The sequence below is a fragment of the Marmota marmota genome, unplaced genomic scaffold, assembly GCF_001458135.2.
Source record: "Marmota marmota marmota unplaced genomic scaffold, marMar, whole genome shotgun sequence".
Classification (NCBI taxonomy): domain Eukaryota; kingdom Metazoa; phylum Chordata; class Mammalia; order Rodentia; family Sciuridae; genus Marmota; species Marmota marmota.
The window spans coordinates 8,273,975-8,290,412 of NW_026000171.1; the positions used below are offsets into that span (position 1 = coordinate 8,273,975).

Below are 16,438 nucleotides of genomic sequence, written 5' to 3' on the forward strand. Positions count from 1 at the left end.
ACAATTTTTATTTGCCACCCTTTAAATCTAGCTCCATCTCCAGGCAAAGGAGAGCCTCACAGTCCCAGTAAAAAGAGTTGACCTACCTTCAGAGAGAGCCTGGAGGCATGGCTCTACAAGACCCACAGGCTACAAAACTGAGAATCAGAGCTGGGGTGCAGCTCAGTGGTGGGGTGCTTGACTAGCATGTATGAAGTTCTGGATTCCACCCCAAATCCCTCCAACCTCGCAAAAAAAGAAAGAAGGAAAGAAAAGAGGGAAGGAAGGAGTGAAAGAAGAAAAGAAGGAAGGAAGGAAGGAAGGAAGGAAGGAAGGAAGGAAAGGAGAGAGAGAGAGAGAGAGAGAGAGAGAGAGAATTTTAGTCAACTTTTTCACTGCTGCAACCGAAAGACCTGACCAGAACAACTGTAGAGGAGGAAAGGTTTACTTAGGGGCTCATGGTTTCAGAGATCTCAGTCCATCAAAGGCTGGCTCCATTTTTCGGGGCTCCAGGTGAGGCAGGACATCATGGCAGAAGAATGTGGTAGAGGGAAGCAGCTCTCATGATGATCAGAAAGCAGAGAGAGACTCCACTCTCCAGATACAAAATATATACCCCTCAGCCACGGCCCCCATGAACCACCTCTTCCAGTCACACCCCTCCCTCCTCTAGCCACAACCCAGTTAATCCCATCAGGGGACAAGTCACCGATTAAGTTAAGGTTCTGACCCAATCATTTCTCCTCCAAACCTTGTTGCATTGTCTCACACGTGAGCTTTTGGGGGACACCTCACATCCAAACCATAACAGAGAGAGACCTGAGGCTGACATCCAAAGTGGAACCAGGCTCACTCTTTTCTCCCCAGGAGGCGAGTCCTGAAGATCTCTGATGGCATCCAGCACCTGGGGGCCTTGCGCTGGGAGTTGGTCTTATGTCTCCTGCTCGCATGGGTCATCTGCTACTTCTGCATCTGGAAGGGGGTCAAGTCCACAGGCAAGGTCTGTGTTAGACAGCCCCCCCCCCCCCCTCATCCTGGGACTCCCTGCCCTAGTCTGGGGACTGTCACCCAGTTGTGGTCTAGTCTGGAATGGGAGGGAATGATCCAGCGAAGATTTTATGTGCTTCCCTTCCTTGATTCTGTGCCTCTCCTGGAATGAATCCCATGTGCTTCTGGGAAGTGAAACAGGAGAAACAAAGGCAGGAAGAACACTTCCAGGAGTTTCATCTTGGAATTTTCCATGTGTGTGAGCACACTGCGTACTGAACACTGTGAACACTGTGGCTTCTTATTTCATATACAACATTTCTGTGGCTAAGGAATTCCATTAAGACTGTTCACCTCCAAATGATTTCCAACCAACTCAAGAATTTGGGAGTCTGAGGTGCTAGAGGGTATGCTAAGCTGGACTCTCGAACTGGAGGCTTCAACAAGACTTCTTTTCTAATTTGGCTGCCTGGTTGTGCTAAGCTCGTAAACTCTTGCGAGGAAGAGATCACATGTTACAGATCTTTTCATACCTGACAACTCTTGCCAGAATTCCAAGCACTCTTGTTGGAAGAATGCCTAAATTCATTCAGTCACTTGACAAATATTTACTGAATATGTGCTGGGGAGGGCAAATGCTTAAACTGGAGGGAGGAGGGGTGAGGGAGGTAGTGACTCAAGGTTTCAGGGAGATGGAGCTGAACAGCTGCACGGTGGAGGGAGGGAGCAGGAGAGGAACTCCCATGCCCTTTTTGGTGGGGTGGGAGCTTCTGCCTCTTGTCTCTGCTGCCGAGTCTTGGGGTCCCTCCTTCCTAACTCACAAGTTCCTTGTCACTCATCTGCTCTTGACCAGGTGGTGTACTTCACAGCCACATTCCCTTACCTCATGCTGGTAGTCCTGTTAATTCGAGGAGTGACACTACCTGGTGCCGCCCAAGGAATTCAGTTTTATCTGTACCCCAACCTCACACGTCTGTGGGATCCCCAGGTAAGAAGCCACAGGCAGGGGCTCTGGAGGCTTTGCTCTGGGGGGGTCTTGGTTCCTGGCTCATCCCAGGGCATCCCTGGAGATGGTGGGGTTCACCCTTCCTTCTGCAGACATGTGTTAGCAGTGGTTTGTGGTTATAAGGTGTCTGACACTGCCCCTTCTTGGTCCACAGCTTCCAGAGAACCCAGGGGGCCTGAAGCCCTAGCTATATTTCTCAGGGACTGCAAATATGTCAGTCACTGAACACCTTTCTTATGAGCTGAGCTCCTTTCCTCTTGTCTACCCATTTTTCTCATGTTTGCATTTTTTTCTTCTTCTCCATTTCCTTCTCCCAAACTTCCTCTCTAGTTCTTGTCTGGTGCCTTCCTTCCACCATGTGACCCTTTGGGGGGGGCAGTTCCCAGCCCCTCCCCACACTAGCTGGGTTGGTGTTAAGTTTCCTGTCAGTTGGCTGGGTCTTTTCCCCTCCCCTCCGCCCTTCCTTGGTTGCCCACACTCCCTCAGAGATAGTCAGCTTCCTTACAGCTCCACAGGGAGGGAGCGGGTGGTGCTGCTTGTCTTATTTTCTCCTCTTTGAGTGCCATTTTGAAAGCTGGCAAAGCCAATGGGAGTGTGGGTAAGCTCCACCCCAGAGCCTCCCAGATTGTGTTATCCAGTTCAGTACCATGTCTCTGCCTCTGCCTCCCTGGCACAGAGGGGAGTATTGTATAATTCAGAGATGCTCCTCTGGGTTGTCCAAGGTTCCCTGTGACTGTGCAAGGGCCCCCAGGAGACTCAAGGGCAGGTGACTTTCCAGGCTTACGAGACTATAAGGTGGCCTTCCAGACCTTTCAAATAGTGCAGCATGAGCACAGTCACTGAAAACACTGAGAGGGAGAAAGAGACAAGGACAGACATGCAGCTCCAGAGTTCCTTCTCAAGACCCAGGAACTCGGTTTACCCCAGAAGCAATAGCTCTCTGTTGGGAAGAATTTGGGGTGATCTAGAAGCTAAACCACTCTCATCTCCTAGCCCCCCTGGCAGAATTGTGAGGCTTCCCTCTTGACTTTTCCTGGTACTGATGTGGCTCCCAGAAGCAGCCAGACCAGTCCTACTCAGAAATCTCCCCACAGAATCAAGTGATCTTTGTCCTGGGTGTTTCTCAATGGTCTTCCAGTGGGAAGAACTTATCTTTTTGCTCTTCCATTTCTTTTCTTTCTTTTTCCTTCCTCCCTCCTTTCTCCATTTTGACGGTGTGGCCTCAAACTTGGAATCCTCCTGCCTTCACCTCCCCAGTCACTGGGGTTACAGGTGTGTACCACCATATTCTGGCTTCTTTCATTTCTTACACATTATAGAAATGCAGATTGCTATTTCCTCATTTTATGCAGACAGCAATAAGTTTGTGGAGCCAGATTACAGAGACAGACATGTTGAAGCTAAAAGGATTCCGGAGATCATCTAGTGCAGCCTCCTCGCTGCACAAATGAGTAAACTGTGAGCCCAGGGCAAAAAAAAAGCAATGTAAAGGTGTATTTTGTTTCCTAAATCATAAGCCCTTTTGACTTATGAAACCAAGGGCTGTGATAGAGAGTAGGCAGTAAGCAGGAGGTTGTGGGGGCAGTATATTTGAGAAAGGCTTTGAAGGTCAAGCAAAGAGTCTGGTGTGGGTCTGCCATGCAAGAGGAAGCACTGTGGTTTTGGAGCTGCAGAGCTGTGAACCAGTGGCTAAAACTCAGCCTTCCTTGCAGATAGGGCTGGGTTGAGAGAAAGGGGAAATGGGCAGGGAGACGGGCAGGTAGGCTGAAAGAGGAAAAGGAAAGAGGGCTTTGTCTTGATCAGCTATTTATAGCTAACAATTGGTGAGGGCTTATTATGTCCCTGGCACTGTTGAGAGGTTTAAATGCATTGTTTCAGATAATCCTCACAGCAGATCAATGAGGTGTCTCCATTTTATAGACAACGAAATTGAGGCCTAGAGAGCTTAAAGGAATTTCCATCTTCACACCTGCAACTGGAACCAGGTCTGAATGATGATAAATACCATATACTTTTGAGATCTCCTCTTGAAGGCAAGGTTCCTGTCTGCTCATATTTGTTTCTTTCACAAGCTCACTCATTCAGCAAAAAATGTGTTGAGCATCTATTATGTGTCAGGCCTGTTCTAGGTACCATATTTGGTGTGTAATAGCTTCCAGCCAACTTGAAAGTGGGCCAGGTAGCCTTCAACTCTGAGAATTAACAAGGCCATGAGTCTGTGTCTGGGTTACTGCAGGGAATAAGACTTATTTTAATCTGCACTCTGGACACCATCCTTCCAACCCCAGCCAGCTGTGGGCTGTTCAGGGAGCATATGTCTTCCAAGTGTTTTAAGGCTGTAGCGAGGGAGCTGTTTCAAGAGCAGCCTGGTCCTGGTCCCATGCTGAAGCCAGGCCTTTGTCATCAGTGAGCAGAGAAGCACCTGCAGGGTGGATGCCCTGCCAGAGCCCTAATTGAATCTAGTTGGCACTCCCCAGGAAGTGTGATAATTCCAACTGGCATTTGCCTGGCACTTGAGAAAGGTGCAAAAATCCCTGTTAGCCAACACAAAGACCAAAGACATCTCTCTCTGCCAAGCACAGAGGCTGGGGGCTGGGAGCCAGGCAGAGACACTGCTGTGTTCCCCTCCTGTTTCCGCCTTTTTCTCTGCCAGGCTTGCTGTGCTTTGGGCGAGTTGCTACCTTTTCTGGTCTCCAGGGCACCTCCCTTTCACACTAGGGAATGGCCCCTGCCCCCACACCTGATGTGTGCTTCATTTAGGCAGCATGTTGCTTTCCCTCATCCTGTCTTTCATTCTCCTGAACTTTGGTAGATGGATGGGGACAGGGGGATGGCATGGGGTGTCCAAAGAGCCCTGTTGAACCTTTTACATTTCTGTGTTAAGTAATTCTGATGAAGGTTTTGTCTAGGAAGGAGGTTGAAACGACAGATTAGAACTAGTCTTATTTAGCGTGGTACATTGAAATCAATGCTATCTCATTATCACTGAAAGGTGAGTTGCTCTGTAAGATGGTAGCAGCAATAAGCAGCAGCAAAAGCTTGCATGAGTGCTTGACAAAATTAATATTCACACCAACCCTGTGAGTCAGAGGTTAGCCTCATTTTACAGATAGAGACACGCTTAGAAAACTCAAAGACACTTGCCCCAAATCACAAAACTAGCATGTTGGGGAGCTAGGGTTTCCTCCCAAATAGTCTTTTTGGAGTCTGCTATCTTAATCTTGTGATAGATCTTTTCCAAAGGATATGAATTATTTAAAAGTTTTAAATGCTGTTTTCTAACCTGAGCACAGTAGTGCATGCCTGTAATCCCAGCAACTCAGGAGGCTGCGGCAGGAGGATTTGCAAGTTCAAGGCCAGCCTCAGCAATTTAGCAAGGCCCTAAGCAGCTTAGTGAGACCCTGTCTCAAAGTAAAAATAGAAAAGGGGGCTGGGGATGTGGCTCAGTGAGTAGGTACCCCCTGAGTTCAATCCCCAGTATCAAAAAAAAAAAAAAAAGGCTGTTTTCTAAAGGAGGCAATAGGAAACTAATTTATTTATGTGTTAGGCATTTTGTACACATTATTTTATTTGTTGTATTTATACCCATTTTTCTGATGAGAAAAGGGAGGTTCTGAGAGGTCAAGATTGAAAATGTCTTTCCTGGATTTTCTACAGATTTCTCTCTTCCTCTTTCCTGTGAACAGCCTCATTTCGTCCACATTCTAACAAGTGTTTTTCAATCTTCCTTTTTTCTTGATCTGTCTTCTGCCCCAGCCAAAGACACATCAGAGTTCTGGAAACCGGGGCTCCTGGAATGGGCAGATGGGAGGAGATTGCCTATGGTGGGGAATGGAACAGTTTGCTCTGTGTGTTCCTTCAGCTTCCTTTTGACCCCATCCCAATCTCCCATCCCAGCAGGCTTGTAGGCAGTGGCTCTGTGAAGAACTGGGCCTGCCAAGCCCCGCCCCCCCCTCCCGGGGGAGAGGGCTTTGGTCAAAGGCTCCATTGGACCTTGAGCTCTAAACGCTGCAACCTCCTGCAGTTTCTCTGTTCTCATTAGTCTGTATTCCCAACTCCTTCTCAGCCTGCCCCCTACACCTCCCACCCCTGCCGGGTGAGATGAACAGCCAAGTCACGATTTCCCTTAGTACTTCTTTTGTGCTTCTTACATGATCCTTTTTCCTTTGTGGCAACTCCTGCCTCAGGGAACACCAGGGATAGGATTCCCAGTGAGTGAAGGGACAGAAGATGGGAAACATTCTCGCCTTTCCTCCATCTTTCTGTGCTTGATCCCCATTCCTGCAGAAATGGACATATAACAAAAGGAGTGTCCTAGGTGTTTCCCTGATGCCAGTTCTCAGGGCTATAGGGCTGTGATCCCACACCTGGTTGCTGTTCATTAGGACCACCAGGAAGCTTTGAAAATGGCGCTGTTTCTGGATTCTCCTCCAGCCCTTGATATTCTGTCTCAATCGGGGATGCTGACTCTGAGGTAGTTCACTTGCCTATGGGTCCCCCAACCTTACAATGTGAAGGAAAATGGGCACTTGGGTATGGCTGAGTATGATGTGGGAGAGCAAGGGGCAAAGAGATGGAGGGTGGTGGTGATGGTTAGAGGGCAGGGAAGCTCCAAGGCTGTGGAGCATTAGTTTATGGGGGAACTGGAGGCTGCTTTTAGTGGAAGAAAACCATGGGGGCTGGAGGATTTGGGGGTCCTGAGTAGGCTAAGCAGAAGGCACAGATAAGCTGTTCAGTGTCCCTCTGTAAGGACACCTGCCTGGGCAATGTCTGCATCCACAGTTGGTGCTCCCTGGTGGTGCATTGTTTCCTGAAGGGACAGTGCCTGGGGAGGGTCTGGAGCCACAGGACCCCACCTCCTGCAGCTCTGAAGAGTTGCTTACTCCTGTTGCCTTGATATTCTTTCTCATCGGGATGTTATTCTAGCTGTTAGAATTAAATCACAACATGCAAAGCGGGGTCAGCCAGCTGCAATAACAACAGCAATAACCATGCCTCCGCTTAGCTGGATAGGTATTTTCCATATGCATTTCTGTTCTTCCTCGAGACTTCTTGTGAGTGGAGGATCACTCTCCCTGCTTTTCAGACAGAGGATTTTGAGGAGGAGGAACAAAGCTACATGCTTGAGATGGCCCTGATATCCAGGACCCACAGCCCTAGGGAGCCTGTACCTGGGTCCCTTCCCTGCTGGTCACAGTGCTATGAGAACCTGGAATAGGAGAAAGTGGGGGCAGAACCCAGGTTTTGTTTCCCATTATAGAACACTTGATCTCAAACCTAGCTTTGTTCTAGAGCTTTGCCCTGTCCTCCTAGGCCTTCCACCAGGGTCCTGTGGTCTTGTTCTTTGAATGCCTAGTGCCTGTTTCATCTTGGTGGTTCCCAAGATACTCCATCCAGGGGCCCAGGGAAAAGAGCCACTGGGGTCTGTGGGGTTGGCAGAGAGTGCCGGCAATGGCTGAGAGCAGGTTCTCACCATCCCTAGGCAGCATCTGGCTCATGCCTGTGTCTTCCCTTGGAGGCCCAGTGGCCTGGCTCTCCTGAAGTTCAGCTTTCTTCTGCCTTTGCAGGTGTGGATGGACGCTGGCACCCAGATCTTCTTCTCCTTTGCCATCTGTTTGGGCTGCCTCACAGCCCTGGGCAGCTACAACAAGTATCACAACAACTGCTACAGGTGATTGGGAGAGTGGGACCTGAACCACACGCCTGTATCTCTGATGTCTCCCTAGCCATGCTAGACCAGGGTTGAGCTGCACCAGCTCCTGCATTGCCCCCTATCTGTACCCCCAGTTTCCAATACCACAGAGCTATGGGGGGTTTAGAATGTGTAGAGGGATTGCTTCTGAAAAAGGTGGAATAGTAGTGGGAGACCAAAAGAGGGACCTAGCCCATCCTGGCTGATTCAGAGGTCAGTGGGATCTGGAGTTATAGTTAAGCAAGACTGAGAAGCAATATCATACAGTGGAGCCCTGGTCTTGCCTGCTTAGTTTGCCCCAGCAAACACTGAATCAATACCCATTTTCACTTTATCTCTTGGGCATTCTTCCCATAGGCCCCTCCCTTACTTTATGTCCTCTCCCCAGTGTTCCTTCCTGCCTACCTGGTTCGTGCTCAGAGAATCTAAGCCAATTTTAGTTTAGCTGAAATATAGCAGGAAAAAAAAATCCTATCATGCATTTCAAAAATCAAATCTAGATGCCCAAGAATTATTTGTTTGTTTCTTTGTTTTAAATGATCCATGTCCATGTCAGAAGGAATTATATCAGAGTTGCAATGCCTTCAAGAAGTATGGAAGCAATATGACAGGGAGGGGAGGCTGTGTGGCAGTTGGTAATATTTAGATTTACATTTTACTTCCTTTGAGCACCATTCTTTTAGGATGATGTGTTAGTTAGCTGTGGCAAACACCTAAGAAAAACAACTCAGAGGAAGATAGATTTATTTTGGTTTGTGGTTTCAGAGGTTTCAGTTGGTGGTTTGCAGGCTCCATTGCTTTGTGTCTGAGGTGAAGCAGAGCATCATGGCGGAAAGGCATGGTGGAGGAAAGCTGTCAGCATGTGGCAGCCAGGAAGCAGAGAAAGCAGGAGTGTGGGGATGAGAGGAATGACTAGGGACAAGATATAGACCCCAAGGGCATGTCCCCAGTAGTCCATTCAGCTATCAATGGATTAATCCACTGGTGAGGTCAGAGGCCTCATGATGCAGTCACTTGCCCCAAACCCCTCCTCTGAGCATTGCTGCACTGGGAACCAAGGTTTTAAACACATGAGTCTTTGGGGGATACTTCATATACAAATGATAACAGACCACCTTGATTTACTCTATATTTGAGCAAGCTGTGGGGGGTTAGGGGAGTGGGACAGAGCTGACCCTTTGAATAGTCATCTGAATTCTGCTAGGGAGCCCTGCCCCTGGCCTCTGCAAAGATGTCAGAATGAGTATCTGCCAGGAGGGGTTGTGTTTCCCGGGGGTTCCTGTTGCAGACTGAGACTTTGATAGCCCCTTTCTGACCTGGCCTGTTGCCTTCTTCTCCCATCTGCCCCCACACAGGGACTGCATCGCCCTCTGCTTCCTCAACAGTGGCACCAGCTTTGTTGCCGGGTTTGCCATCTTCTCCATCCTGGGATTCATGTCTCAGGAGCAGGGGGTGCCTATTTCTGAGGTTGCTGAGTCAGGTGAGTGTTGCTGGGAAGCGCTGAAGGCACTGGATTCTGTAAGCCTGGTTTGAAACTTTGGCAATCAGGATCCAGAGGTGATGGCCAAGAAGTTTCAGATTTTGGAGCATTTTAGATTTTAGATATTCAAATTAGGGATGTTCAACTGGTCAAGCTTATGCAAATATCCCCTAAATCCCAAACACTTCTGGTTCCTAGTATTTCATTTGAGGGATGCTCAACCTGAATGTGTCAAGCACTGTGTGAGGCATTTGCATGAAGCATGTGATATAAACCTGTTCCCAGTATGGGAACTGACACTTGAAGAAGCAGATGATGGTCCAAGATCACAGTGGTATTTTTTATTTTTCAGAGGAAGTTTCCTATGGACAAACCAGGCTCTGTCATGTGCATTTGTTCTTTGCCATTTGAGTCAACTGAAAACAACATTCATGTTTTTGAGAATACCATGTGTGTCAATGGTATTCTAAAATTAATGCCAGTTTACTTACTGTAGGGTGAGAAGTCCCAGGCCAAATCCAGCTCTAGAGGTATTTTCTTTGGTACCATCTGCTTCCTAAACACATTGTGATTGCCCTCAGTCGGACCATGATTGTTCCCTTTCTCACCAGGCCCTACCTACAACTTCCTCTTATTTTACAGTGAATTAGCTTCATATATTTATATTGCCTGCTGGTTCCTGAACTCACTCCAAGTTTGGAACTTCTGGTTTGGAGCAGTAGATCTGGAGGCTCATCACTCTTTTACAAAAAGTCCTTTGTATCTAGGGTCTCTAGGTTCTATTCTTGCCAGTGAGAATGTGATGGGTGGTGCTCTGGAAATTCAGGGATCCGATAGAAGTTTGGGTGGCTTGTCCTGGGCCAGGAAGGTGGTGATGATGGTAACTTTGGGGTTTCCTCCAACTCTGTTATTCCAAGGTCCCATACTGGGAGGCCCTGGGACACTAAGGCCTGGAGCTGTGTTGCTCTGCTTCTGTTGTAGGCCCTGGCTTGGCCTTCATCGCCTACCCTCGGGCTGTGGTGATGCTGCCCTTCTCTCCCCTCTGGGCCTGCTGTTTCTTCTTCATGGTCGTTCTTCTGGGACTAGATAGCCAGGTATCAAGAGGTGGTCACTCCGAGCATGAGAGATGAGTGGGTATGGGGGGGCTGGGGCAGGGGGCACAGAGAGGATGAGGTTGAGCTTTATTCCCCAAGGATCCTCAAAATAGTTGGGGACTGGGCAAATGTCAGAAGTGGACCCAGAGAACCTTGTAGAGTAGGTCCACACTGACCACGCAAAGACCGCAGCTCTGGGGACTGGTGACAGGAATGCTGGCAGGCCTGACCCTAGGAGTAAGAAGCCAGAGCTGGCTGACAGGCTTATTGTGGGAGCTCTCTTTCCCTCCAATTCTTTTGCCCTCTCATCCAGTTTGTGTGCGTAGAAAGCCTGGTGACTGCGCTGGTGGACATGTATCCCCGGATGTTCCGCAAGAAGAACCGGAGGGAGATCCTCATCCTTGCAGTGTCTGTCATCTCCTTCCTTGTTGGGCTGGTCATGCTCACAGAGGTGAGGGTCTGGATGGCTGGAAGGGGGGACCTGGTGAGGAGGCAGAGCCACGAGGACTGTTTCTGTCAGGTGGGGCATGCTGCTAGGGTTCCAGGTCACAGGACAGGCCTTCTGGGAGTCAGGGTACCTCTTCCCCCTCCCCCACTCCCCACCCAGAAAAGATGGCTGAAGGGTAAGTTGGCTCCATGGTAAGTGAAAACTTATGGAAAGGATGGATGGGAAGTCCTCTAGAGTGGCCTCTCTAGCAAGAGGGTATGATTTCCTAGGTCTTTGAACCAAGTTCAGTGAAGGACCTCAAAGGGAGAAGGGTGGCCCTAGGAGTGATGTCTCAGGGGTGAAGAAGGGCAATGGAGCTTGTCAGTTTGACAATACCAGATGACCTATATCCTGATTCTTTCTCAAAAGAGTACACACCATGCCTTAGGCTTCTGAATCAATCCCTAAATGTTCTCAGGGAGCAATAGCTGTGTGATTTCATCTTCTATCTGAAAACAATAACAAAAAACAATTATTGTCCATATCTGCCTAGTGCTTTACAGTTTACATACTGCATTCTCTTATCTCTTGTGATCCTCACCAATGTTGCTTTGTGCTCCAAAGTCATGAGGCTGAGGGGTATGGGGGTAAGTCCATTGTTTCCTCTGGCTAATCTCCTTCCTTCCAGGGTGGCATGTACGTGTTTCAGCTCTTTGACTACTATGCAGCCAGTGGCATGTGCCTCCTGTTCGTGGCCATCTTTGAGTCTCTCTGTGTGGCTTGGGTTTATGGTGAGTGGCTTTCCCCGCTGGGTACCAACTCTAACTCCAGTGCTCTCCTTCACCCCAGGGCCCTTAGACCAAGGGGAGATATTTATAGCTCTCACCACCTTTCCCCAGACTCCACCCTACCCAACCTCAAGTCTCAATCCTAAGAGGCTACCATTGGAAGGGCCTTACCCACACACCTGTCATAGCACACCTGGACCATTTCAGATGGGTCCACATCCTGTCTCATCCCAGCCTTTTCATCTTTTAACAACCTTAATAACCAGGAAGTGTCGCCTCTCCCTAAGCCAAGTATTACTGGTTGCTACCATAATATCTTGCCCATCCTAGTCTGTGGCCCTTTTCCTGACTCTTCAGATGCTGAAGAATGTCCTTTCTCCCCCTTCCTTCTTCTCTTCTCCGTGGTAGGAGCCAGGCGCTTCTACGACAACATTGAAGATATGATTGGGTACAGGCCATGGCCTCTTATCAAATATTGTTGGCTCTTTTTCACGCCAGCTGTGTGCACGGTAAGGTAGTCCTCAAGAAGTAAAGACAGATGAAGGGAGGGAGAGATGATGGTGGCTGCAGGGTGGAGGTCATTAGCTCTTGAGTGGACTTCTCCCTAGGAGTTGACAATCACCTTAGATTTTTCACTCCTCCCCCTGTTGGAGCCTAGAAAACTACAGCAAGATAGATTCTTCCTTTCCATTTCACGGAGGGATACACTGAGGTCCAGGCTGTTAGACAGTTTGACCAACAGCCCAGTGTGAGTCTCAAGTCACAGTCAGAACTGAAGCCCAAGGGTTGGGCTACTCAGAATAATGTTGATAACCATGGTGGTCATAATAGCAGTAGTTACAGAGCACGCACTTTGTGCCTGGCACAAAGAGTTTCACACAAGAACCCTGACTACCAATGACACTCATTTTACAGATGAAATTGAAGCTAAAGAGGTGAAGCAACTTACTCAGCCAGAAAGTCATAGAAAGCAAGGATTCAAACTTGCTCCAGAGTTTGAGTCTTAAACTATGATGTGATGTGCTCTGGCTTCATCTGCTTCTGTCAGAAGTCCCCAGAGCCCCCACTGTGTGTACAATATAAATGAGGAAAGAGGGAGAGGGAGGCATGATCACTACCAGGAGGTACTCATTGTCCAAACTCCTGAGTGGGAGAATAAACACTTAAAGCACCCAGCAGACATACAGTCATGTCCTAAAGGTGTCCAGGGATATAAGCGCCCTGGAGTGATGTGGTGTATGCCCTGGAAGTACAGACGGGGGATGTGGATTTTGAGCAGAATATAGGTGGAGATTGGAGACTAGTCCAGATAATCCTGGATGCAAATCCTACAGGCCAGCTGTGGGGAGAGGGGAATGAGGGCTGAAGGCACGGTCCCCCCTCCACCACTTCCTCTTTCTTTTCCTCTTCCACCCCCAGGCCACCTTCCTATTCTCCCTGGTCAAGTACACTCCACTGACCTACAATAAGAAGTACACATACCCATGGTGGGGTGATGCCCTGGGCTGGCTCCTGGCTCTGTCCTCCATGGTCTGCATTCCTGCATGGAGCTTCTACAAACTCAGCACTCTCAAGGGCCCCTTCAGAGAGGTATGGAGGAAAGCAGTCAGAGCTCGGCACCTTGTTGGGTGAGGAAGGCCCCTAGATGATGGTGGGCTGCCTGCAGGGGTAGTAACTGGTACACAGAGGAGCCAGTGGCTGGTGTGGGTGCAAGACTGTGATTATAGGCCTGGTACCTGGAGGTAAGTTTATGGGGCTGCAGGAAGACTTTGATGATAAGGGGTTCTGGCAGACAGCCCCCCACTCCACCATGTGACAGCTACCTCCACTGTCCTTGCAGAGAATCCGCCAGCTTACATGCCCAGCTGAGGAGCTGCCCAAATGGAACCAAGGAGGACCCCCTGCCCCTGCCACACACACAACGTCACTTCTCAGAACGTCACTCAAAGAACCTGAGTCTCACTGCTAGGGTCCAGACTCTCAGATGGTGCCTGTGAGCTTGGGTGTGGGGCCAACTGCAAAAGCAGAGGGCAAATGCAGTCCTTCTCTGCTTCTCTGCTCCCCACCTGGGGCAGACAAGACAAAAGATATTTGCCAAATATCCCAAAAGATATTTGGGAATCTGCCTTCTGCACTGGGGGCCTTCCACTCCAACTTCCCTGCTCCAGGGGTGGTCTAAACAGTTGTGAGATGCCAGTATCAAGAGGACCCCTTTGAGGCAGCTTGGGAAGCTGGGTGAGGGCTGGCGGCGTGAGAGCATGGCTGGTGTCTGGCCTTCTACCCTTCATTCCATTAAACCCATCTTCCCACTGACTCTCGCAGTTCTGTCTGGTTTCTGCCCTCTGCCTTGTGCCTTGGCCACCTTCCCACTTTGAATCTGTGGCTGTAGGACCCTTCCTCTCCCTTCCCTCACCTTCCCTCAGTGAGTTCTCCTTGTGGACCACTTAGCAGAGGGTATTGCTGTGGTGGGAGGGTGACAGGGCCAAGCCACAACCCTTCATTGTCAGACATTTGGACCAGAGGAAGCTTCCACACCTCCCCCATGCTTCCCTTCTCTCCTCCTTTGCTCTGCAGGATAAGAAAGGAGATGGAGGCAAGGAAGGGGGAGTCCTGGGCACTAGCTACAGGAAAGTAAAAGCCTGGTTGCAGCTTCTTCTTTCCTGCATTCCCTTTGTTGTGTCCTTGCCTGCCCTTAAAGTTGGTCTATGCGTGCCTACCCAAGACCTGGTGCTGGGGACCTAAGAGAGGGCCAGCAGGCCTTGCCATTGCCTATGGGAGGAGGGAAAGGAGAGCCTTGGCAGAGGAGGGCACTACCCCAGCTCTGCCAGTAGAGGGACCCCACCGCCCCAGGATGGCCTTGCTCCTTTTATGTTTTGCAAAAAGTTGCTGTCACCATTAAATGTGGCCACAAGGGGGTGGCACTGCCATGACCTCCACTTCACTGTTAGGGCCTAAGCTGTAGAGATGAACCCCTAGGGTTAGGCTGCAAAGAAGTTCCAGGTGGAAGGCAAAGTCCAGTCATGGTGATTTGAGTCCCTTTCAGGAGATTCACAAATGGTAAAATATGGTGTGAAAATCACTGCCTGGCTCAAAAATCAGGAGCTAGGGTTCTGGTCCTGACTTGTCTCTAACTTGCCGTTTGTGTGGAAGCTCCTTGGACTTCATGTTCATTTTTCAGATGCACCATGCACTGCACCTACAACCCCATCAAGTTGCATTCATCTGTCCATCTGTCTGTTGTAGGGCTCAAATGAGGCCGTGGGTGTGAGTCCTTTCAGTCTTTTGATGCCCTGAGTGTGAGGTCACTAAACATTTGGGGAGATGGGTGAGGGGAGGTTCTCTGGCCATCCAGGAGTGGGGAGCTGACAGGTACTAATGTGAGAAATGCTGCTGGTTTTGTTCCTGCACTTGGTTTAGGCCAAGGGAGGGGACAAGATGAGAGTGGGGGTGGAGGAGGGCTGTTTTTGTCCCCATCTGCTTTCCTTGCCTGGAATGGCAGAGACAATTTCCAGAGGAAGAGAGCACAACAGGATGGGAAACCTCCCTTGTCCAAAGGCTACACCTGTTAGAGAAGCAGGTGGGGAGAGTCTTGGGCAGGTGACAGCAAACAGCAGAAGCATGAGTAACTGGAGATTTCCAAACTGAGGCTTAGTGCGGTAGCAAGCACTTGTTGGACACTTGGCTCACCAAGCTGCCTTGGGGCCTCAGACCTCGTGCCTTAGACCTTACAAACAGATATATTTAGGTCTCTGATTCATACATGTGTGTACACACAGTTTCTCACTATCCTTAGACAAATGTGCACACGTGCACAAAGTTAGAGGCCTCACAGTCAGCTGAGCACACTCCTTTACTGAGACTTGCTGTCCTGACTTAGATCTTATTAGCTGTAAGACCTTGGGCAAGGTAAACTCTCGGATCCTTAGTTTTCTCCTCTGAAAAATGAGGATAATATTATTTATATCATAGAAGTCACTGTCACCCAGTAGAGAGAATAGTGACAGCTGCCCTGGGGACACTCAAGCAAATCCCTTGTATTTACCCCACATTGGACTGTCAGTATAACAGAAAAGCCCAGGATGAGATGAGACATCCTTGCTGTCCACTAGCTTCACCCCACCCAGACATTATGATGCATTGGGCTCCATGAAGGAGAATACACATTTATTGAGTTAAACTTATTTGTTAGGAGGCAAGGGAGAGGCAGTCCTAAAAAAGTGTTCATCCTGTGGCCCAGCAGTCCTGCTCATCACAGCAGTATTGTTCAAGAAAAGCAGGACCTGAGCCTCCCTGCTTTAGCTTATTCCCTGGTCCTGGGAGAGCAAAGCCTTCCCAGGATAGGAAAGATGGGGATCATGTTTTCCCCATCAAGTTGCATTCATCTGTCTATCTGTCTGTCAGTTCATCCATACATCCATGTAATCAGTAACAACCAAGTGCCTACTGTGAGGCAGTATTGTTTTAAATGCTAGCAGCAGAAACAAAGAATTATGAAATGAAACCCCTGACATTTATGTATGTATGGTCTGGTAAATAGTATGCTGCATACTGCATAGATTTTTGGAACCAAGAGACCCAGATTCAAATCCCAGTTCTATCATTGACCAGTGCATGGCCGTGCGACAAATCACTTAGCATATATTCTCCTTAGCATTCTCTTCTGTAAAATGGGGCTAATAATGCCTACATTTCAAGATTTCTAAGGGGATTACATGAGGTAACATGTAAAGCACTGAGCCTGAGTTAGATGCTGATGAAATAGGTTCCATTCCAGGTCCTCTAAAAGCATGCCTGGAGTTAGAAGATGATGGTGTTGAGAACATTCTAGGGGGTACAGTAGTTCTTACTGCAGTGAGATCACTATTCACTTGGCCATATTTCCTCTCAATCCAGGACTCTTCCCAGTATGGAAACAGTCCAGTCTTAGCTAGAATTTCTAGGATTCCTTCTTTTTGCAAAGACAGGGTTTCTGGCCTCAGAATTTT

The 16,438-nt window shown here is 48.9% G+C and overlaps 2 protein-coding genes across 24 annotated transcripts in view; one reads left to right on the plus strand and one right to left on the minus strand.

Annotated features, from left to right (window-relative positions):
• The window catches only part of Slc6a13 (solute carrier family 6 member 13), a 38,883-nt gene extending 25,117 nt beyond the window's left edge, over positions 1–13,766 (plus strand). For all 4 annotated transcript variants that reach the window (XM_015500801.2, XM_048787530.1, XM_048787528.1 and 1 more), the window contains 10 exons: positions 847–979; positions 1,820–1,954; positions 7,540–7,643; positions 9,020–9,144; positions 10,126–10,238; positions 10,552–10,689; positions 11,354–11,456; positions 11,862–11,962; positions 12,873–13,043; positions 13,294–13,766. In XM_015500801.2, coding sequence (XP_015356287.2) covers positions 847–979; positions 1,820–1,954; positions 7,540–7,643; positions 9,020–9,144; positions 10,126–10,238; positions 10,552–10,689; positions 11,354–11,456; positions 11,862–11,962; positions 12,873–13,043; positions 13,294–13,422 — 1,252 coding nt within the window. In that variant the 3' untranslated portion in view covers positions 13,423–13,766. The remainder of the gene's footprint in view (positions 1–846; positions 980–1,819; positions 1,955–7,539; positions 7,644–9,019; positions 9,145–10,125; positions 10,239–10,551; positions 10,690–11,353; positions 11,457–11,861; positions 11,963–12,872; positions 13,044–13,293) is intronic.
• The window catches only part of Erc1 (ELKS/RAB6-interacting/CAST family member 1), a 1,605,700-nt gene that overhangs the window by 1,308,148 nt on the left and 281,114 nt on the right, over positions 1–16,438 (minus strand). The gene's annotated exons all lie outside the window — the stretch shown is intronic.